The 21,474-nt window shown below is 54.4% G+C and overlaps 5 protein-coding genes across 5 annotated transcripts; 2 read left to right on the top strand and 3 right to left on the bottom strand.

Moving 5' to 3' along the window:
* Positions 1-662: 662 nt before the first annotated feature.
* On the bottom strand, positions 663-5,622 carry EV422DRAFT_408395 (mediator complex subunit 25 von Willebrand factor type A-domain-containing protein). The gene is made up of 7 exons (XM_053067007.1): positions 5,368-5,622; positions 5,248-5,302; positions 5,002-5,184; positions 4,772-4,936; positions 4,634-4,696; positions 2,043-4,573; positions 663-1,961 (listed from the first exon to the last, which is right to left on the bottom strand). The coding sequence occupies exons 1-7, from the start codon at positions 5,466-5,468 to the stop codon at positions 803-805; spliced, it is 4,257 nt and encodes a 1,418-aa protein (XP_052926952.1). The 5' UTR covers positions 5,469-5,622; the 3' UTR covers positions 663-802.
* Positions 5,623-6,293: 671 nt separating this feature from the next.
* EV422DRAFT_408297 (glycosyltransferase family 20-domain-containing protein) lies at positions 6,294-10,721 on the top strand. Its single transcript, XM_053067005.1, has 15 exons — positions 6,294-6,587; positions 6,659-7,170; positions 7,240-7,381; positions 7,450-7,575; positions 7,638-7,839; positions 7,905-8,067; positions 8,138-8,305; positions 8,367-8,430; positions 8,497-8,540; positions 8,606-8,644; positions 8,708-8,825; positions 8,896-9,035; positions 9,107-9,306; positions 9,372-9,488; positions 9,562-10,721. Exons 1-15 carry the CDS (start codon positions 6,551-6,553, stop codon positions 10,580-10,582), a joined length of 3,093 nt encoding a protein of 1,030 aa, XP_052926951.1. The 5' UTR covers positions 6,294-6,550; the 3' UTR covers positions 10,583-10,721.
* Positions 10,722-11,195: 474 nt separating this feature from the next.
* On the bottom strand, positions 11,196-12,056 carry EV422DRAFT_408311 (uncharacterized protein). Its single transcript, XM_053067006.1, has 3 exons — positions 11,735-12,056; positions 11,509-11,576; positions 11,196-11,399 (listed from the first exon to the last, which is right to left on the bottom strand). Exons 1-3 carry the CDS (start codon positions 11,862-11,864, stop codon positions 11,220-11,222), a joined length of 378 nt encoding a protein of 125 aa, XP_052926950.1. The 5' UTR covers positions 11,865-12,056; the 3' UTR covers positions 11,196-11,219.
* Positions 12,057-13,359: 1,303 nt separating this feature from the next.
* On the top strand, positions 13,360-15,152 carry EV422DRAFT_494728 (uncharacterized protein; the record flags this gene model as incomplete). The annotated part of the gene is made up of 3 exons (XM_053067763.1): positions 13,360-13,477; positions 13,550-13,647; positions 13,722-15,152. 3 exons carry the CDS (start codon positions 13,360-13,362, stop codon positions 15,150-15,152), a joined length of 1,647 nt encoding a protein of 548 aa, XP_052926949.1.
* Positions 15,153-19,393: 4,241 nt separating this feature from the next.
* EV422DRAFT_550392 (P-loop containing nucleoside triphosphate hydrolase protein) lies at positions 19,394-21,149 on the bottom strand (the record flags this gene model as incomplete). The annotated part of the gene is made up of 6 exons (XM_053071765.1): positions 19,394-19,486; positions 19,569-19,872; positions 19,941-20,009; positions 20,078-20,136; positions 20,204-20,856; positions 20,930-21,149. 6 exons carry the CDS (start codon positions 21,147-21,149, stop codon positions 19,394-19,396), a joined length of 1,398 nt encoding a protein of 465 aa, XP_052926948.1.
* Between the last annotated feature and the right edge of the window lie 325 nt (positions 21,150-21,474).

Raw genomic sequence — 21,474 nt, 5'->3', positions numbered from 1 at the left:
GGGGGTGGAGAACGCGGCAAAGGCGGCTGTGGCGGCTGCCGCAGCAGGCACGAGGACACAACTTCCGGAACAGGGGACGATATCGACGTGCTCGCTAACGAGAGAGTCCGCGCCAGTGATCTCGGAGACGCCCAGGAGATGTTGGATGAGATGGCGTGGGATGAGATTGCTGTCGACGGTCCTGGTGGTGGGGGAAGCGCCAGGGCACGACTTGAAATTGAGCCTGAACGACAAGAGCGCGATGACGGGTTTGAGTCGGAGGGCTCGCTGGGGGCAGGGGCGGATGACCCACCCCCGACCGAGTGGATGCCAGGTGGAAACATCCCGAGTGGTTCCACGGCCAGGTGGGCACCAGACAGACGCCGTCCACCCGGAGTCAACAAAGGGTGCAGGCTACCTTGTTTTAGGCGGACTACAGTGGGTGTGGAATCTTGCCCAGACCGCACCTAACCCCAGGTGGAGGCCACACTGCACTTTCTCGGGCGTGTACTGTACTACATACGCACTTCAACTTCACTGCTAAGTGGCCATCAAAGGATTGCAGAGTAGCGTGCATGAAGCACAGATAAATGGGCCAAATATAGGACGGAGGCCGGAGGGGTATATTATTCTGCAGAGCACAAGTACTATGCTCACACTTGAGTAGGGAAGGGGAGGAACCACACATCGCATCATGTGCTGGCATCTTTGCCAGGGTATCAAAACAAACACTCCAGAAATGACGAAAAACAAAAATAAATAGAGCTATCCACAAAATGCCTCTTCCCTTCCGCATCTCCCTCACACAGCTGAGGTAAATCCTTCAAGGCTGCTGCTGCTGTTGCTGTTGTTGCTGCTGCCCCATCCGACCGGCCATAACCGCCATAATCGCGGCGCGATGGGTTTCCGGTAGCCCCGCCATCCGACCCAGGTTCTGGAGTTGCGGTACCGCCATGCTCTTCAGGATCTGCATAAACTGACCGACGGGCATCGCCGTGATCTTCTGCGTGATGTTCTCGGGGTTGTTATTGTTGCCGACGGCGTTGGCTTGGTGCTGTTGCTGTTGCTGTAGAAGGATTTGTTGTTGTTGGGGAGTGCCGTTCGGATTGGCGACGCCGGGACGAACGGGGCCGCTTAGGACGTTGGGTCCACCGCCACCGGCTTGGTTTGCGGCTGCCGCGGCCATGGCTGCGCGCTGCTGCTGCTGCTGCTGCTGCTGCATTATCTGCTGCTGCTGGTGCGGAGGTAGTTGTTGGAATTGTGCGAGTTGTTGTGCAGAGGTTTGGGCGTGTTGTTGGGCAAGCCGCTGTTGGGCTTGCGCCTGATGCATGAGCATCTGTTGTTGCTGAGGTTGCGCTTGCGCTTGCTGCGGTTGTGCCTGTTGCTGCTGATTCTTCTGTTGCTGCATCTGTTGCATTCTCTGAGCCATGGCCGCCTGTTGTTGAGCTTGCAAATGGTTCCCTTGTTGCTGTGGCTGTTGTCCAGCCATCGCTTGCAACGCCATCTGGCTATTAATTTGCTGCTGTTGTTGTTGCGATGGTGGCGGCTGCTGCGATTGCTGAGAAAGCTGCTGTTGCTGCTGCTGGCCACCATCGGGAGCTTGCGGCACACTCATCTTCTTCATATACTCGATCAGCGAGCTCAACGGAACTTTCACGAAAATCAGGCCATACAAATGGGTCGTCGTCTGTCCGCCAGCCATGTTCGGATTCTGCGTCGCGTCCCGCGTAAAGAGCAATATCCCTTTCTGGTCCTGCGGCCCGCCGAACCGCACGATCCCGCAAGCATCACGAGCACGCAAGAAGGTTGCAGTGGCATCGTAGATCCGACGTTGGGTTTGTTGATCTTGCATCGTCCCACTCGGCAGGAGTTTCAGTGCTACAACGGGTAGCATGTGGTCTTTGAGTAGGTTCGGGACGAGCGCTTGCGGGCAGTCAAAGACATGCTGGATCACGAGTTCCTGCGGCCACAAGTCGAATCGCCTGCAATGTCGAAGTGTGGGAATGTTGATTAGTACAAACGAAATAATGGAAAACTTGCTGAAATGCGACAATCAAACTTACGTGTCTTCCGGCAAAGTAGGTGCATTCGCAATCTTAGCTTGCCCAATGTTGACAACGCAGCTCAACCTTTGTTGCGGAACATTGAGGGTCACATTTCCAGTCCACGAAGTCGGACCTTGTTGCTGGATGCCCTGATTCATCATTTGCGGGTTCCTGCCGTCCATCGTCTGCATGTTCGCTTGAGCAAATCGTTGCTGCTGCTGTTGTTGCTGTTGTTGGATTTGCCCTTGACCGGGCGCAGCACCTGCTGCAGCAGCTGCCATGGCAGCCGTCTGTTGCGCCTGCAACATCTGTTGGCGGACAGCAGCTTGATTCTGCGCATTCAGGTCCGCCGATTGCCCACCCATACCCTGCATCTGCCCCACTTGACTCCCAGGAATAGCAGAGGTGTTCACCGATGGGGAGTTTCGCGATTGCTGCGAGGGCCCCAAAGCAGCCTGATTGCGCGCAATGTGCTCCTGATTCTGCTGCTGCAGCTGATGTAGCGCCTGCACTCCAAACCGCGTAGTCGTGGGTGGCACCGCTTGCGGGCGATGCTGAATAGCGGTGGCCGGACGCACGCCTGCATGTTGTGGTTGTTGCGCCATCAAAAAGGCCTGGTTGGCCGGGTTCTGCGGTGGCCTTTGCTGCTGCACTTGCCCTTGCATGAGGTTCATCTGCATCCATTGTTGCACTTGCTGCGCCGATAGCTGCCCAGTACTTTGCATATTGAGAAGGCGCTGCACCTGCTGCTGTTGGATTGGCGTGAGCTGCGAGAGGTTCATCGGACGTACTGAGGGCTGATGCTGTACAACGTTCCCTGGCTGCGGTTGTACTTGCTGGGCTTGACCCTGTGATAGAGCGGGTTGTGCAGGCCCACCTGGGCGGCCGATTTGCGCGGCGGCTTGTTGCTGCTGCCTTTGTGCGAATTGCGCTGCGGCGAGTTGTCGTTGCTGCACAATCTGCAATTGCTGCTGCTGAGGTGTCAACACACCTGCTGGTCGCTGCTGCCCGCCAATCTGCTGTATCTGCTGCTGTTGTGCGAGAAGTTGCCCTGTGGGAGGGCGTTGAAGGGGAGTGCCAACCGGTCGTTGTTGCTGTAGCTGCTGACCCTGTGCCTGCTGCTGCTGTTGTTGTTGCTGTCGCTGGGCTAGCAATTGCTGTTGCCGAAGGACCAGATCGGCATTGGGCCCGTTCGGTTGGGCAGTCGCCTGCTGCGTGATTACAGCCTGCGGCGGTTGCGATCCAATAATCTGCTGAGCGGCGGCTTGACTGGCGACCTGCTGAGCCAGTTGTTGCTGCTGCGCCCGGCGTAGCTGCGCCAGTTGTTGTTGTTGTAAAGTCATTGCCACGCCGCGCTGCTGTTGAAGACTTGGCTGGGGACTCGCAGCCGCCTGCTGCAAGCCTATCGCACTGTTGATGGTCAGTGGGCCATTCGTGCTGTCGTTCGTTGGTTGCGAATTGGCGCACTGCTGCTGCTGTTGCTGCTGCGCTACTGATTGCGGGGTTTGCGTCTGTGTCTGTATTTGTGGCTGCTGCTGCTGTGCTGCCTGCTGTTGTTGCTGCTGCAGTAATTGTTGTTGTTGAGCCTGCTGATGTCGGATCAGTTGCCCTTGTATCCATGCTCTCTGCTGATGCAATGGGAGAGCACGTAAGGCGGGATGTTGGCCGACTGCGCGTTGTAAGTTTGCTATAATGACCGCAGTTGGGTTCGGCGGGTTCTGTGGGGGGACTGGGATTGCCGCGCCGCTTGCAGGTGCTACTTCTATGCCAGGTGGTGCGGCGGAAACGGCACCCGCGACGGTAGGCACTGATGTTGCGGCCGATCTGGGCAACTGCTGAGGTAGCGTCGTATTCGGTGCTGACGATATCGGCATCCCTTGAGTAGAGGTAGTGATTGGCGCTGTTGATGCGATGGGCAGGTCTCGTGTCATAGGTCCGACAGCGCCGCTACTAGCTGGAGGAGTCGATCCTGAAGAGGCCACAACAGCTGCGACAGGAGATACATCCTGAACAATCGTGGGTTCTGAGCCATCAACCTTCTCAGCAGTGGCTTGTAGCGTCGACAATTCCGAAACTCTCGCCTCCGGCCTCATGGAGCTAGGCTGTACACCCGTTGCTTCTGAGCTTTTGCCAGCATTGGCGGTGACCGAAGATGAAGGTGCAGCATTGTGGGAAGGTGCCGTGTCCTTCACCTCCGCCGTTGTATTCGGAATGTTTGTATTGTCCTCGCTTTGAGCCGCAACGATGTCACTAGTCGACGTGACAGGTCTCGCATTAAGATCGCTTGTGGCTAATGCCAACTTGGACGGATCCGGAAATGTCTCCATTTTCGGTCGCTTCAAAGGGCTATCTAACGCAATCGCGTCGCTGTCGTTACCGGAAGCGGAGCTTGGCCCTTGCTGCCATTCCATGGATGCTATGCGCTTGCGAGCTTGCTCGGCGGCAGCGTTCGGAGCGTTTATGTGAAGCCCCGCCAGAAGAACCGTATGCTGCCTTTGGTACTTGGGGTAGCTGAATTCGGACACGGGGGTCGCAGAGTCGACGTTGATCTAGGGGTATATACGTTAGCCCAATGATGACGCGGTGTAAGCTATAATAACCAGTTTTACCTTAGGGGGTAGAGTCTCAAGCACGCCTTTCCGGCCCGTTATCAACGAAAACCGAACATTTTCCTGTGATCATGGAGAAGCCGACGCCTTAATTAGAATCATGAACGGATGTCATAGAAAGCGCTTATACCGACATACCGATCTCAGCACTTCTATGACTTGATTCAGATGGAAATCATCGTATTTCGGCTCCACAGGCATCGATGATTGTCTATCGTTCGCGGGCGTAGACGCCACGAGGAGACAATGTCGTTGAAATGTGGCTGCCTGACCCCGATATTCCGGAGTCATGTCGTAAAACATCTGCGGAATCCAAGGGTCAATACATTGCACTCAGTGTAGTAGGACTCCGACATCCAGGTCCAAACCTCCAGCGCCCCCACTAGCCCGTCCGTAAGCGCATTCCCTGACAAGCCGCCGTGAGAATATCGCACGTTATATATAGCCCGGATTATAGCGCGGGGGTCATTCGAGATGCACATCTTCTGAGTTGGTATGGGTGACGCTGTTGGTGAGTCGGCGTAGACGACCAATCCGAACTGGACAGCCGACTGGTGCGTGAGAAGACGTTAGCTGACAGCGGGTGTGGAAGATGTCCTTTCGATTCTACCTACCCTTGGGCCCAAAGGGTTGGCTGCATTGCGATCTTCAGCACTTTCCTGGAAACGGCTACACGTCGAAGGTGAGTTCAAGCAAGTATAACTACGAGGTGACGTCGAAAGCACGAAACTCACAGCAAGAGCGGCTCTATATATAAGCTACACAACTCCCGGAAGTGGAAGCTCATAATCCCCGAGTTCTCGAGCACCACCACCAGCTGGGCAACCGAAACCATTTTGCACTCTTGAAAGGAGTCTAAGCAAAAGGATCGTCGCCGGGAACCTCTCTGGAACGTCTCTGCTGCCGGCCACAAGCAGCGACAGGTGAGCAAGGTGTAAGCTGTTTCGGAGCGGGGAGAGAGACCCAACAGCGATTATTGCCCAGGGACGGAGGACGTGAATTGCAACGCAACGTTTGAGACGCGCACAAGCAGACAGCAATGAACGAAATTTGAGGCACGCGGTTTTGACGGGGAGGGGGCTTCGGACAGGATTCACACCCCCTTGCATCTTCGAATCCCGTTTTGGGCGGATGGTTTCCAATTGTCAACTTGGGTTCAACTTCTCGCTGGACACGAGCATACGAGCAGCGAGCTGTTACTGGCAGCTGCCTACCGAATGCTAACCCTGGGATCAGGGAGTAGTCCTCATGCACCTTCCCCCTGCCAGACCATGTTCGAGCCACCTCAAGAAGCCCCAGTCATGACATGAAGTTCTACGATCGTATATACTGTATATGCTGAGACTAGCGCAATGAAATGATGTGAGCATATGCTCGCTTCAGACGATTGTGATGTCTATTGGAAAGAGCGAGTTTGCTGCTCTTGATCTTATAATGCGGAGGGAAGTACCAAGCGACACGACTACATCGATCTCACTACGTACGTGTTGATGCCTCGCAGACGGCGATGAAATGGACCATGGAGCAGTTTCCCGAGAGGTGAGAGGAATGAGACGACGCGTGAGATGTTGTCACGGCTCCGAGATTTCATCGATCGATTTCATCCTCGTGCCAGCCATGCGGGCAACGCGGGCAAAGGAGGGCAGGCATGCTATGCTGTCATTCGCTCTCGCAAACCCACCACATATCAGAGAATTCACTCACGCACGGCCCCTCAAATTCCCCACCCATTTCACCGCCCCCAACTCGAACCTTCAGAAGGACGCTCACCTTCTATCTCCGAGGCCTGTTGTGAAACCATCGATTTGTGTCTTTGAAGAAGTCACCGGAGCAGCTTTCGTCGTCGCCTGCTTCATTCTTGACGCAATTGCCCTCACATCCTTGTATTGACAAACTCATCCGCTAACAATAAAGAAAATGGCTGCTACCGCAGAGCCCATCTCTCTATTCTTCAGTAGGTCCTTCCCCTTTGCTTTTCAATGATAGCAAACTCCTCGGGCTCTAACTGACTCATAACCTTTCCAGTGGAAGATGAGACTGAGGACGAGGAGGACGAAGATCCCAGCGAAGCAGAGGACCCTGACTTGCTGTCACCGCAAGGTGGCTTACAGCGCAGAATGGGCGGTAATATAGATGGTCCTCGGACGATCGTGGCGTCCCTGTTCTTGCCTTACACGGTCTCCAGTGTGCCGGTTCCACCGGCACCCGCAGCGCAACTGGAAAGGCGACGCAGTGTGGGCGCCGTAGAGTTCAAACGCCAAAGAAAAGCTTCGGAATCCCGGGGGCTTCGTCCAGATCCTACGTGGTGGCATGTCGAGCCCTCTGGCCTTGGAAACATCGGTCTGCAGAACGCGCTCAACTCGATGAAGGGCAAGATCAATCCCATCTGGGTCGGATCACTGGGAGTATCAACCGACGCTTGGTCTTCTGACACTCTAGCGCATGTACGCGATAATATGAAGAACGAAAAGCATTGCGTTCCGGTTTACCTTACGGATGAGGAAGTCGAGGGCCACTACAATCAGTTTTGCAAACAGGTATTGTTCGGCCTGATCCGGTACTTCTCATGACCATAGAGCTTACAGGATCGTCCCTTATCTGAGTAGGTGCTTTGGAAACCATTCCATTACCAGCTGCCAGACTATCCAAAGGGCCCCGCCTACGAGAAGAAAGCCTGGGAGTTGTATGTGGCCGTAAATGAGAAGTTCGCCCAAGCAATCGTCGAGTCATATCGACCTGGAGACATAGGTAAAGGAACGCTGGTGCCAATCTCGTGCTTGGCACGTTCATCTGACATCCTGTCCTTTGCCCACCAGTATGGATCAACGACTACCATCTTATGCTCGTGCCTAGTATTCTTCGGAAACAACTTCCCAATGCCATCATCGCCTTCTTCCTCCACATCCCTTTTCCGAGTTCCGAGATCTTCCGATGCTTTCACGGTGAGAGCGTGCGGTATCGCCTACAATCTGCATCAAGTTCGCTCACACTCTGTATTCAACAGTGCGAAAGCAGATCCTCGAGGGAATGCTGGGCGCAGATATGATTGGTTTCCAGACCTATCCGTTCATGCGACACTTCCTGATGACATGCACACGTCTACTCCGCCTGGAATCGACGCCAAGGGGCGTGCAGCTGGATGATCGAACAGTCTCCGTCATGCCTATTCCAATTGGAATTGATCTGGCTGCACTGAACGAGAAGAGGTTGGTTGCAATACACGGTGGGTCTTCTAACGCCGAAGATCATTCGCTGACGATTGGACTCCCAGGCGAAATCCCGAGGTGGCAGAGATCATCGCATCGCTGAAGGAACGGTACGCAGGGATGAAGGTACTCCTTGGACGCGATAAGAACGACTACGTGAAGGGGGTCCGACAGAAGCTGCTAGCTTTCGAACGGTTCCTGCAAGACTATCCTGAATGGGTTGGGAAGGTGGGTAAACCTCGTCGATGCCCACGATACACTTCAATTCACGAGCCCTTTTGATACGTCCGCTTTCCAGGTTGTTCTGCTCCAAGTCGCCCTATCAACAACGGAAGCAAATGAGAACGAGTGTCGCGTATCGGACGTTGTTGCGCGAGTCAACTCTCGCTACGGAAGCATTGAGTATCACCCTGTTGTGTACCTCCAGCAGGACATCTCGTTCAGCCACTACCTGGCTCTTTGGACGGTAAGTTATCCAACCAAATTGAAACATCAAGCACAGATATCAATGGATCATCGCCCGACAGATAGCAGATGCCTGTGTGATCACTTCGTTACGGGATGGGATGAACCTTACATCCCATGAATTTGGTGCGTTCGTCAATCATGATTTTATCCATTGCTTCGAGGCGGAGACTAACAGGGCGACTTTTTTAGTTGTGTGTCAGGAAGAGAATCACGGCCCGCTAATCATCAGCGAAGTATGTCTTATAGAATGCGCAACTGTCTCTGCCAGTGAGTATGAAGCTAACCAATCTCGGTACAGTTTGCGGGAACATATGGAAGTTTCGGCTCTGCATTACGAGTAAGTCTCAAATCGGGAGCGAAGCCCCAAATCCATTGCATTTAGCTGACGTTTTGATTACAGGTCAACCCATGGGATATCCGCGAAGTCGCTGAAGCCATGCACGATGCATTGGTCATGAGCGAGGAGGAAAAAGCATGGCGGTGGAAGGAGCTATATACCCATGTTGTCGGCAACACCGGTAAGATCTCATCATTAGCGAATTTGGGTCCCCAATGTTCGACCGCTCATCAGGATATCGTCCGCTTTAGCCCAAACATTTGTCGAATCGTTCACATCGGAGCTCATCAAGGCACACGAGGAAGTGGCGCGGACCGTGTCGACCAGTATACCGCCTCTCCCCGAGAACCTTGTGCTGACAGAGTATGCACATTCCCGCAAGCGCGTCTTCGTAAGTAACCCCCTCATCCGAGATCCGTCATCGCCAATCTGTGGTTTATACTCACAATCGTCCGTCTCCAGCTGTTGGACCAGGACGGAACCATCATGAACTTCAACAAACACTCATCATCAACGCTGCTGTCCAGCCGGATACCCACCGAGCATGTCACTGCGCTCGTCCAGAAGCTTGCGAGCGATCGTCGGAACATGGTGTACATTATGAGCGGGCGGTGCAAGTCGGAGATGGAGGATTTCAATGGGATTCCGAACGTGGGGCTATGGTGAGATTCGTGGATTTGTCAAGGGAAGCGCTAGGAACTTTCAAACTAAGAAAGGGATTTTTTAGCGCCGAGAATGGTTGTTTCTTGAAGTACGCAAATCGGAACACGTGGGAAACGATGCTGCCGGATCAGGATTTGAGCTGGCGGAAGCAGGTGCAGGAGATTTTCGAATACTACACTGAGTGAGTATGAGGTGGCCGGGTTTTCATTTTCTCCACAAGGGTCATATCTGACATTTGCAATTCCTTGCCACAGCCGTACGCCAGGATCGTACATTGAGCAAAAAGAGATTGGCATGGTGTGGCATTACGGACACGCCGACATGAGTTTCGGCTCCTGGCAGGCCGCCGAGTGTCAAAATCACCTAGAACAGGCGCTGACGAAGTCCTTTGCCATCCACGTGCTCTCGAAGAAGAGGAGTCTGGAGGTGATGCCCCGCAACGTGAATAAAGGGACGGTCATCCGCCGAGTCCTGGAACACCATCAAGGGCGAGGGCCTCAATCAAGACGGATGAAGTCCGTCGGGTCGGTGACGGGGAGGGCGGCACGGGACCGGAACATCTCGGGTGGGTCTACGACAAGCAACGGGCAAGGAGTCGAAAACACCGAAGAGTACATCGCCGAGCTCGAGGCACTGGAAGCAGAGGAGCTCGCGATGCTTCCAACGCGAGAACGCGTGGATTTCATCATGTGCGTCGGCGACGACCGGGCCGACGAGTACATGTTTGAGTACCTCCGCCGACTGGAGCTGCATTCCAACAGCAAAGACCGGTGCCGCAGCGACCCCTCCACACCCTTCGAGGAGCTCCGCAGCATGATGTTCTCCCCTCCCACGACATCGGCCAATCCGACGGCCGTCATTTCCCCTGGCTCCGTCACCGACGACCCGGCAACACCCCTCACCAGCCCTCCCGAGATCCCACAAGACTCCCCGTCATCCCCCGGCGCTATCCCCATGCGCGGGGACCACAACGCACATTTCCCCGCGAGTCTCCCCGCCGACTTCAACCTGCACATGCCCGCCACAGTCCCCGGCGCCACGGCCCAATCCCAGCCCTCGTGTTCACAGCAGTTCATCCCGTCCAACCCGGCCTCGACGCGCAGCAAGCGATGTATCGTCACCGCCACAGTCGGCAAGAAGGGCAGCGCGGCGAAATGGTTTATGCCGGGTCCGCAGGAGGTGTTGACGCTGTTGGAGAAGTTTATTGCGCTCGAGAAGACTCATAAGAGGGCCAGGAATACTGTGCCGGAGCATGGGAACCTGCACCAAGTGTGATTATGAGCTGGGGGGATTTGCATCCCGAGTTACTCTGGCTTTGTAATCTTTGGCGTGGGCGTTGTCCCCCTCCGTTCAATGCCCATATAGCATTTAGGAGAGGCCATCTTTTTGTTTTCCCTTGTGTTTACATCTATATTGCTGCATCATCTACATCACTTCCCTTCCCCTGTGGTTCTCGTTGAGTTTCTCCATCTTATATAAATGCGAGTCTACGGAGATATTTCGTTGTACACCGTTCCGCAGTTGTTGATGGGAAAAGCGTCGAAATAGCCGAATGAAACGGCAGCCCCGTATTTCCTTCCTCTACAATAACGTACGTCGATCCCGGTCCCGTCTTCTCTATCTCATATCGAGCCCTCCGGTACGCTGCGAATGCCATTCTCCAAGGCCGCCGCCCACTCATTCAGACGATCCCACCGAAATCCCGTCATCTACCGCTGACCGAAACTTTTTCCTTTACGACTTTGTTGATGGGGGTGAAAATCGGCTCATAAATAAATTCGAATGGTGGTGGTATCAACAGAATCAAAACCGGTCTGACTGCGCCACACGGCGTCCAGGCTCTCGTACGCCCAAGAAGGTATGAGTGTCGGAAACGGGTGGCCATGACATTCTCTCGGCAGTCGGCATCTTTTCACTTCTTCCTCAACATGGCTCGCGCAATATTCTTGGACGCCAAATTGGCCAATTTCCTGCTTTCCTCGACGACTACTTTGTCATATGTTTCGGGGAGAGCGTGGGGTCTGAAGTAGTCGCGGAAAGAGTGCCCTCGTTTGACGGACGAGGGGGTTTCTTGGTCTATGTATGGGTGGAGCTGGAAAGTCCGAGTTTGCGGTCAGTATTCGTTACGGTCTTTCTGAACAGAAAAGGAAGTCGAAAGAGTCCGAACTCTTTGCGACTCCGGGGACCGTTTCCCCACCAACCTGAAATTCGGAGAGGTCCTTTGGTATCATCCACTGCCTGAATCGCCATGGTTCCAGAATGAACCGTCCTGAATTTAAAGGTTTCATAGTCAGCAACCCGAAGGAGCACGCATCCCCTCGCCCATCCGTTCAAAGACTGGTCTTCAACGGCATGATAAGGCTGGCACTTCCCACTCCACATAGGCACACCAGCCCTGCTCGCTCCACAGTATTTTCCAAAACCCACCTCTCGCCGTCCACCGCCCCATTCTCCCTGACCCCGTTCCCTTGTAGTAGTTCTTGTTTCCCTGCTTGGCGGACAGGACACCACGGGTTGCCCCGCGGCCCAGTCCCGTGATGACGTCCCCGAGAGTCATGTTCAGCGAGTGTTAGAGTAAGGTCTTCGGGACGGATGCTGCGACGATTTGATGATTTGGTTGTGCTCGTCTGGAGGGTTGTGTTGGGCTGGTTGGGTGCGCCGTGCCATAACGTAAGCTGGCCGTGCTGTGGCGCAGCGGTGGAGTGACAGGCTTCCCCCCGCTTGCGTTTCTCCACAGATCAATTTTAACCGTCACCCCACACAAGGTGCGAATTGGTCGGCCTCCACACTTGATTACGGCGAAGGGATCGTCACTTTTATCGCTGTGTTCCAGGCATCGGGGCGATCAAGGGACCGTTGGCATTAAGAAGGCCAGACATATCTCACTTGCACATGGCAGGCTTCAAATTCAGGGTCACGGTCGCTAGCGATTATGTGGGCTGTCACAGGTGAATTTGAAGCAATGGCCAGCGATATCTGAGAAATGGCCGAGTTTTCATTGGCACCGCACACTTGCTTCTGTGGCCATCCGGCGTCGATTTCTCGTCAGATGCATCTCCATACGAAAGAAGGATGTTGGTGAAGAAGCCCCTATTAGTAATATACGTAGTACTTGTACAGTCCGCTGTATTAACCATGACATCAGAAGCGTCGGAAAGTATCGGAACCCCCAATGCCGATACTCAAAACCCCCGGATAGCGGGACGCAGCGCCGATCGTCTGGTATGAACCCTAAGCGCGTGTCAGGTCGAGGAGATGGGTTCAAGGATATGCGATCTAAGCAAAGATAAGCGCGGTCTCCTTGTCCCCAAACCACAATAAGGAGCGGACGTGGTATCTCTCATTGCTCAAACTATGATCTCCGGTCGCCAGCGGGGATCCCAAAACACACCAGCGAAAACAATGGGCAAAGCGCCATGACATACGCAGCAGGACGGACGAGGCGAGGCTGCGAAATCCCATATCATCTTTCCACGCATTCCCATACCCGTGGCGTGGTGTATGATACGCAGAGAGTCGCTCAGCAAAAAGGAGGGAAAAGTGTGCGTCTTCCCTCATGTTTTAGACTTCCCAAAAAACCCGTCTATCCAGTGGCCACACTCCTTTGCTGCGAAAACATCAACGACCCCACAACGACCCCACTTCGCACCACGCTGCCTCGTTTTGCCGGAAAAGTGAGGATACTCAAGCACAACCCATTGCATATCTACAATAGAGGAACCCCGCGGCTCCGAATACACGAAACTTATCCACGACCTCTGCTGGGCGAGGCCGATCGCCAGAAGGGAACTCACCCGTCCCCATTTCGTCTTGAGTGAAGGACGTTTCTACGCGTCGGCCGTCCGGGCACAAGCATAGTGGCTCAATTGCCTGTCGCGAAAACCTTGCTGGCTGGGGCCCTTTTGCTGGCTCGAGAACATATATGTACGGTGCTTCCCTTTCAACCCGACCCTTGAAGAATTCTCGTAGTCGTAACCATGTCAGCGCCAACACCAAGTTTCTTGTCCGTCCCTCATTCCGCACGCGGCCATTGGAGTGCGTCGGTATCGCCAATGTCGAGTCCGCGGTCCATAGCGGTATTTTCCGGGGGCTCTGCGGTCAACGCCTTTGTCAGCGTTCTGCAGGGCTTTACGGATGATATGTCGTACATTATGCCTGTTTCCGACGATGGTAAGACTGTGATTATTCATGAATACTGATGGATCAAAGACTGACTTGCATTCTTTTCCACAACATGTATAGGAGGATCTACGTCTGAGATCATCAAAGTGTTGGGTGGTCCTGGCATAGGGGATTTGCGATCACGGGTCGTACGGTTGGCCGAGACGAGCTCATTCGAGGTAGGTACCATTGGGACTTACCGGCCTTTGTTAGATCATCCTCATTCTCATGTGTTGGTGCTACCCCGTTACAGTCAAAAGCAGTGCGAGATCTTTTGAGCTATCGGTTACCCTGCGATGACCCTTCCAGCGACAGAAGGTCATCGGCGAAAGCAGAATGGCTCGACATACTAGAGGGCAGCCATCCCCTCTGGGATGGCATATCACATCCATATCGGGAAACCATTCGAACCTTTCTTGCGCACTTTCAACACGAGCTTGTCAAGTCGTCAACGCGTAGGCCGCCGTTCAACTTCGAGGGAGGGTCCATCGGCAACTTCTTCTTGACGGGCTCGAGGTTGTTCTTTGACAACCTCGACGCAGCTGTTTTCCAGTTCATGAGGATTATGCGAGTACCTCCACGAACCGAGGTTGTGCCCGTTTTGGAAACAAACCGCGGCTCAGTCATGATTGCGGCGGCCTTGCGAGATGGAACCACCATCTTTGGCCAATGCGAGATCTCTCATCCCGGCAATACGGGAGGGTCGATTGAGCTTTCCCAAACAAAGTCGCTCGATGCTTGCAGTGATGCTGGACATGACTCATCAGCATCCAGTCCTGCGGAATCCGATTTTTCGGCTCATTCGCCACCCTCTCGAACATGCAGTCAAAACCTGTTCTTCAACAAAGGGTCCTGTCAGACCTTATGCTCGCCCATCCGAAGGATATATTACGTGAATCGCGAACATCAAGAGATATTCCCGGACATGAATCCGCTCATCTCATCACAGCTTTCGCGAAAACGCACGATAGTGTACGGCTGCGGTTCCTTATATACGTCGATATTACCATGTCTAGTGGTCCCGGGCGTCGGACGGCTGCTGGCAGACCCGGGACCACGGCAACTCGCACCACCCTATCCCATCCGATGTCACCTCTCCCGCGTCAAGATCCTGATGCTGAACGGCTCCTACGATCGAGAAACAAGCTGTTACACTGCTCTCGACTTCATCTTCGCCATCACAGATGCGCTCAACTACTCATGTATAGTCGACGACCGCCGCTCCCGAGCACGTCGGACCTCAGTCCCGGACATCCAGGGCTACATCAATCCCTTCGACCGAGACAAGGAGGGAAAACCCGTGGGTCTGGAATGGTGGGTGGATGACCACCACAGCCTAGAACCACAATCGATGACACCACCAGATCGCCGCTCGACGCCCACGCAAAACGAGAATGCCGCTTACCCCATCCGGCACGCAACCCCACCAGCAGACGAGATGGACATCCTCACGAGCACCATGGGACGCACGTACCTGGGCAGCCCATATCAGCCCGGAGCATTCATGACGCACATGTTGTACCCAGAAGACGGATCCATCCCTGTCGAAGTCGACCGCATCGAGGCGTTGGGCATCCGATGCGTTAGAGTCAAGAAGCCGATGGTATCGACGTCGATACCGCACACACCGGGCTTCTATGATCCGGAGGAATTGAGTGAGGTGCTCGATCATCTCATTGTATGAACTCACAAAGCCCGAAGCCCGGAACCGGATAGCCTTGAGTTGCCTGTCCTTTCTGTGGGCGGTCGTAGCAGCCTCCATCAAACCATTTTTGTACCTATACCCCAACCCCTTGTTCTTTACACAAATACATATTACCATCTGAGTGCCGCAAAGCCTTCCTGCCCCCGTTGTTTCCGGAGGTCATAGGGCATTTTGGGAATCGTACGTGGGTATGGTACGGGCTTATGAAGCATTGAGAGTAGCCCCCATGAATCATGATCATCGGTCGACCTTTGATTTGACCATTGAACCCTTGGGTTTCGATTTGCATCCTTTCTGCGCGAATCAGACCTCCCGCGCGCAGGGTAGGGACACGAACCGCAGGCGGGAGCATCAAATCCGAGAAGAGCGCTCAGGAGTCAGGTCCCGCGGTCTTCCTTCTCTCGTCCCGTTGACAGAATACTGTACACTGTCAAACTCATGCAGCCAGGCTCTTTGACTCGGAGCCTCCGAACAGGTGGCCACTGCCAGCCAACAATTAACTTCCCAAGCGCAGGTGTCACGGACGCACGGTTGAGGTGGGTTACGCAGCAGTCACGGTATTCCCATCTCCCTGTCACGGATAACGGAACTCTTGTAACGCGTCGCAAAAACTTGGAAGCTGTTCACCTTTTCTGTCTGAAGACTGGTCTGAAGAGGGCCATATCTATCTGTAGGCGTCCAACAGGCCGGCTGCAATAGCTCTTACCATAGAACCGATGGTAGCAACATGTCTCGGGAAATCGAGGCTGATGGAGCCTTATAAAAAGCCACGGCGGATAGCATCCGGCTTTCCTTCATGTCGCGGCGTCAGAGCTTCACCCAATCTTGCTAATCATACTCTTCGCTAATGTCATACAGTGCTAACATGCGCGATCGCCTCGTCAGCTTCGGCCGAGACAGCCTCGCGACGGGAACGCTTGCTCAGCGCTTGCTGGCCTCAACATCGAAAACACGCACTGACGCACCCCCCGGCTCTCAAGTTTGGAAGTCATCTACGTCACTCCATCCGCTCCACCCAGTCCGCCTACGTCTCCGGCGAGATTTATACCCCGCTCAAACCGCAACGTGCCAAACGCACCATTGTCCTCTGGAACCACGAGACGGCCGGCCTCGCCGATGCTTGCGCGCCTACACGTCGGAGCAACCAGGAAGCCGGGCACGAACGTGTCCCGGCCATCGGCGCCCTGCTCGGGAAGGGGTACGTGGTGGTAGCCAGCGACTATCCCGGGTTGGGACTGCTCGGCAACGCAATGTCCATGGCCGGCCAGCTCAACGCGCGCGCCTCTCTTGAGTGATGTTGTGGGTTGCGCAGAAGTCCCCGCAGGCTAGGGCGACGAAACGGTTTGCGATGTATGGGTGGTCGTAGGGCGGGCTGACTACGATGCGGGCCGAGAGCGTCGCGGGGGCTTACGTGCCGGAGTTTCAAGGATGTTGGCACGGGGTTGATTGCGCCTGCTGTTCCGCATTAGGGGGTTGACGTTAAATCCGATGCAGGTTGATTAATGCAGGTTGATTCTAGTGCCGGTTATGTGATCTCTACCCTGCCGGGAATCAAGGCTTACCTCCCCGACCTTCGGTACCGCGATTTCCTGAAGCCAGATGCTATGGAGCTTCTCACCAATCTGGCGGGCGGATGCTTTGATATTTGGAACACTGGCGCGGCCCTCAAGGATCCGTACGTGACGGGAGCCAGGATCGAGCTGGTTGAATGCCACGACGACGGTTGACGACTTCCGGCCTAAGGGTAACATGCGTTTCGTGATCTATCAAGGGAAGGCCGAATCAACAGGTGCCGGTTGCGTTTACCGAGAAGGAGTTTGGCAACCTTTGCGCTGCTGGATCAGCGGTTCAATTATTCGAGTATGACGGGGTCGACCACATTGGTACTGTTCCGTTGGCGGCGCAATTGCCTGGGCGGATCCAAGATCGGTTCTCGGGCAAGCCTGCGCCGAGCAACTGTATTGTGTATTGTTTAGACGAAACACTACTTTCGGACAGTTTGCGTTTAGAGCTATAGTGTATAAGGACGGCGTATAAAGTAGTGCTCAGAGATCTTTTAGACCTTTGCGAAGAGTAGAGCATATGTACATGCCCATCAAATTACACCACAATCTTCCTTCACATCCGGACCCATTCACTTAACATTTTATTTGCTACAACGCGTAATCGACCTTCATTACAATCTTAAAAAAGTTCTTGCCATGTCTTGAATCTCCAAAGTACATCGGACAATGTTCCACACCCAAGTGTCTTCACTCAATCAGCTACCACCACGATCTACCGCCAGAGCGAATACGGTCACGCACAGCCCTCGTCTCATTTCCATTTCGGCTTCCCACCCGGCGTTTCCTCCCCACCCCCAACCACCCCTGTCCCTAACGACGCCGACGCCACCCTCAACGACCTCCTAACCGTCGATTTCGCCCCCACACCAGCACCACTCAAAGGCGTAGCAGCCGGAATCACACTCGCTCGCCGTTTCCTACCCACGGCACCATCATCGTCTTCCGCAACCGGACGGGATAGAGCCATAGTTCTGCGGCGTGACGCGAGGGTGCTGATGCTGCTTTTGGTTGTGCTGCTAGCGTGTCGAGAAGTGTCGGTGGTTGTTGTGAGGGCGTTTCGTCTGCTGTTTGCTTTCGTGGTGACGTTCTCGTCTTCGTGGTCGGAATCTTCTTCCTCGACTCTCTGGATCGTGCGTGGGGAGACAGCGACGCTTCGTCGGCGTGTCGCGTAGGTCTTTGTTGGCTTTCCGCGGGATGTAAATTCGTCCTTGCCTCCTGCATTCTTATCCAAAGCCCCAACACCCGCACTGGAAAGTCTTGACGGTCGGAAACCAGGCGCAGAAGAAAGCGAACCGCGCGGAGTAATATTATCGGGGCCTAACGCCGTCCGTCTCGGCAACGCACTCTGTCTGCGCTGCACATCCTCTCCAATGAGTTTCGACATCACGGGTAGCAACGACTGTCTAGCCACGCGGCGTTGCGATCGTCGCAGCGGCTTTGCATCTGCTTCCTCAATGGCCTCTGTCTGGGTTGCTTTCGAAGGAGATTGAATTGCGCAGCCGGCCCCGAAATCAGGTGCGCGAGGGGGCCGCACGCCTTCCATGCCCTTCCGCATGGTGGATGCTCTATTCGGCATGGGCGTCGCGTCCGCGTCTACCTCCCGTTCTTCGTCCGATCGGGCCTTTTTGGAGGGTGAGTCTGCTCGTGGGCTTGCCTGTCGTTTGTACGTCTGGCTGCCAGGAACAGGGATGGGCGATGATGGTGATCTGGAAGCCGGCCGCTGCTCCGGCGATCTAGTTGGCGTTCCCAACCTATCTTCCTGGAAAGTGACTTTGGATGGTCGTGTAACTTTGATGGCGGTGTTTGGACACGCTGTGGCGGGCGATGCGGGTTCGTCCACGGGCGAGCACGGCTCAGGTGTGCCTCCGTGCCGTGGAGGTGACAAGGTATCTCCTGGCTCCGCGGCAATCGCAATCTCGTTGCTCGGCGGAGCTTTCCCGCCTAGATGCGTGGCCAGAAGATCGCTTGTAAGGATATCTCCTCCTGCCCACCCCCCATCGCCACCATCACTCTCATTTCCATCGCTTTGGGATATAGTCGACATGTCGGAAAAGTCGGATGCCTCGGAGCAGGAGTCCCAATTCACCTCCACGACATCCAAACTCTTTTGTTCGTATCCTTCCTTGAAATGACTCTCGACTTCAATGGGCAGGAGCGACACAGAAAGTTTTTGCATCGTTGCTTCGACGAGCGTAACGACCTCCTCGCCCAACAAATCCTCGTCCCTTGCACGTCCGGTCACACTCTGCAGTTCTCTCAAACACTCTCCCATCTTCGTCAAACACTTCTGGAAAGCGTCAGCTTCAGCTTCCAGAGCCCGTTGGCACGTCTCGACCTGTCGCGCCAGCGATCGATTCTGCGAGGCCAGTTTGAGCAACTGAATCTCCACTCGTAGGCGTTCACGCTGTGATGGAGCCAGTCGCTTCCGCGGACGGGAGCTCGTATCTGCTGCCATCTTGTTGATCTCTTCGTTGTAACCAAGGATACCTATTCGCGCTTGGTTGGCGTTATGTCTCAAGGAGACGTTGGCGCTATGGATTGCTTCGATCATGTTGCGTAGTGTTTCGGCGTACGGGAGTATGTTTGCCGCGTGCCCTGTCGATGAGGCACTCGCATCTTGACTAATGAGTGCTGCCATAGTGGCCCTCAGCATCCCTAATCTTCGCTCATTCTTATCGACCTCGGCAAGCCCATCGGCTTTTTCGTCTTCTTTCGATTCCAGCTTTGAGAATATCTTCCGCACTTTGGCTAGAAGCATTTCGAAGGCGTCCGCTCTCATGCCGGTGTCCGCGCTCGACGTCTGTTCCGCTACGACAATTGGCACGCTCACCGGTTGCCTGCCTCCAAGTTTCTCATGCAGTAAGTCCTGCTCCTGCCGTCCGAGTAGTTGATCCCGCAAGTCTTGAACTTCCGCCTGCAGTTCGCTAATAATTTTCGGGTACTGCGCCATGTGGGCGGCCACATCAATGGTGTTCTGCTCAACTTTCGTTTTGATATTTTTTGCGCGATTGGCGTACTTGAGGGTGTTATGGGTATCTTCATAATGCACACTGGATGCGCTGATCGCAGCAATCATCACAACGCGGCAGTTTCCTCCCAGTGAGTATTTGAGCAGTCGCGTTAATTTCGAATCTCTGGGATTGAGGATAATCAGTATGGCTTACGGGACGGGATAGGACAGGGAATCAGCCGCCAAGCCTACCGATATGGAATGTGGTTCGGACGGTCGCTGCATAATGCGTTTATGCAGTTTCCCAGGGCCAAAAGAGATCTGGAATCGCAGTGAATGCTGAATGAGGTCGTCTCGTCTGATGATCATTTGCGTGGAAAGGAACGTACCTGTTGATATTTGCTCCCTCCAATAACCGCTGTCCTGAATTCTTGGTAACTGATGCACGCTGCAAAGGGCAAAATAGTTCCGTGTCTCGCTCAATCTTCCGGTCGTCCATGAGAATCGAATCGTACCTCGCTCCCAGCCAGATCGATGATGCTTAAAGTCGCGGTTTTAATGGTACTGTTTATCCCGGCCGCTTTGTCCTTTAAACGGACATGTATTTGCAGGACCGCGTGGCTCCTCGAGCTCACAGCATTGGCTTCCGTCGGGGCCTTCGTTCTGTTGTTGTTTCCTGTTATCATCAAATCCATCACGTGGTCGACGTCTCTTGGCTTGTGCTCGCTCAAGCCCGCCACCACAACTCTGCTATTGCTGTCATCCTCTCGCAGGTCCAGCGACTCGGTGGATGTCGGCTTCAGCAAGTCTTTTATGGCCTCATTGTAGACCTCCAGGTATGAAACGCTGGTTTCAATATGCAACTGAGTGGATGCCTCATCAATCCGAGCAAACAACTCTCGCATAGTCAAGAAGATGATACCAGGATCCTCAGGTGTGCCGGTGATAGTATGGGTTTTCCCACATCCTGTTGCGCCGTAAGCGAAAACCGTAGAGTTGTAACCGTCCAGGACGCCATCGATCAACGGTTTTGCAGTTCCTTTGTAGACATCGTCCTGGCTCGCAGACTCGCCGAAAACCCGATCGAAGGCGTACTGAACTTCTTTGTTGCGGTGGGCGCCGTGAACGTAGGTTCGCCGCCGTTTGCGGAAACTCGCGTCAGCAGGGTCTAAACATAGGAGAGTTCAGCGTTGTGAGCCTTGGCAGCGTGAAGCCGTACCGCTAGAAGGAGCCTCACTGACCGAAGACAAGAACCTGCTCGTCAATGACATTCACAATCTTTCTGACAGAGGAGGATGATGGTTCGGCTTCGGTGGGCACTTGGAGAAGTGAAGAGGCAGACGGAGATCGCGCCCTCCCACTACCTGCTGGCAGGGCAGAGAAAGGCCGCACGCGAACGGCGACGGTTATGGCCGACGCAGAGCCCGTTTGCGCACCGTCGCCTTCGCTGTGGTTTACCATTGTAACTACCGACTGCTTGTGAGAGACGGTAAGGGACTCCGCGTTTTGACGGTGGGAAAGTGCCCGGAAAGTGAAAGCTTTTTTCCGGCGTAATAGTGCTTTCAGACGAGGACGGTCGTGCGAGAATAATAAGGAGGAGCCGCCGTGGGAACAGCAAGAGAGGGCATAAGTTCGATATGCACAGTATCATCTGTACAGTACGGTATCTCCTTGCGCGAAGGAAGCGAGACAAGTGCGAGAAGGCCTTTAGTCGCTCCCGTGGGGGCGCAGTGTCCGAACAGAGCCACAGGCGTGTCCGGTTGCGTCATGGGGTTCAAGGGTGTGT

The sequence above is a fragment of the Fimicolochytrium jonesii genome (genome assembly GCF_025526975.1).
Source record: "Fimicolochytrium jonesii strain JEL569 chromosome Unknown EV422scaffold_7, whole genome shotgun sequence".
Taxonomy (NCBI): Eukaryota; Fungi; Chytridiomycota; class Chytridiomycetes; order Spizellomycetales; family Powellomycetaceae; genus Fimicolochytrium; species Fimicolochytrium jonesii.
The sequence above is the reverse complement of the archived record's forward strand: the minus strand, read 5'-3'. Positions and strand labels throughout refer to the sequence as shown.

Excerpts from the sequence above, each read along its gene's own strand:
- EV422DRAFT_408395 (XM_053067007.1), bottom strand. The coding sequence starts at position 5,468 with ATGGTTTCGGTTGCCCAGCTGGTGGTGGTGCTCGAGAACTCGGGGATT. Across the intron at positions 5,185-5,247 it reads CCAACCCTTTGGGCCCAAGG|TCGGCTGTCCAGTTCGGATT; the intron begins GTAGGTAGAATC and ends CTCACGCACCAG. Across the intron at positions 4,937-5,001 it reads GGCTAGTGGGGGCGCTGGAG|ATGTTTTACGACATGACTCC; the intron begins GTTTGGACCTGG and ends TGGATTCCGCAG.
- EV422DRAFT_408297 (XM_053067005.1), top strand. The coding sequence starts at position 6,551 with ATGGCTGCTACCGCAGAGCCCATCTCTCTATTCTTCA. Across the intron at positions 8,068-8,137 it reads ATCCTGAATGGGTTGGGAAG|GTTGTTCTGCTCCAAGTCGC; the intron begins GTGGGTAAACCT and ends TCCGCTTTCCAG. Across the intron at positions 9,489-9,561 it reads ATTTTCGAATACTACACTGA|CCGTACGCCAGGATCGTACA; the intron begins GTGAGTATGAGG and ends TCCTTGCCACAG.
- EV422DRAFT_408311 (XM_053067006.1), bottom strand. The coding sequence starts at position 11,864 with ATGACTCTCGGGGACGTCATCACGGGACTGGGCCGCGGGGCAACCCGT. Across the intron at positions 11,577-11,734 it reads GGGGCGGTGGACGGCGAGAG|GACGGTTCATTCTGGAACCA; the intron begins GTGGGTTTTGGA and ends CTTTAAATTCAG. Across the intron at positions 11,400-11,508 it reads AGGACCTCTCCGAATTTCAG|CTCCACCCATACATAGACCA; the intron begins GTTGGTGGGGAA and ends CGGACTTTCCAG.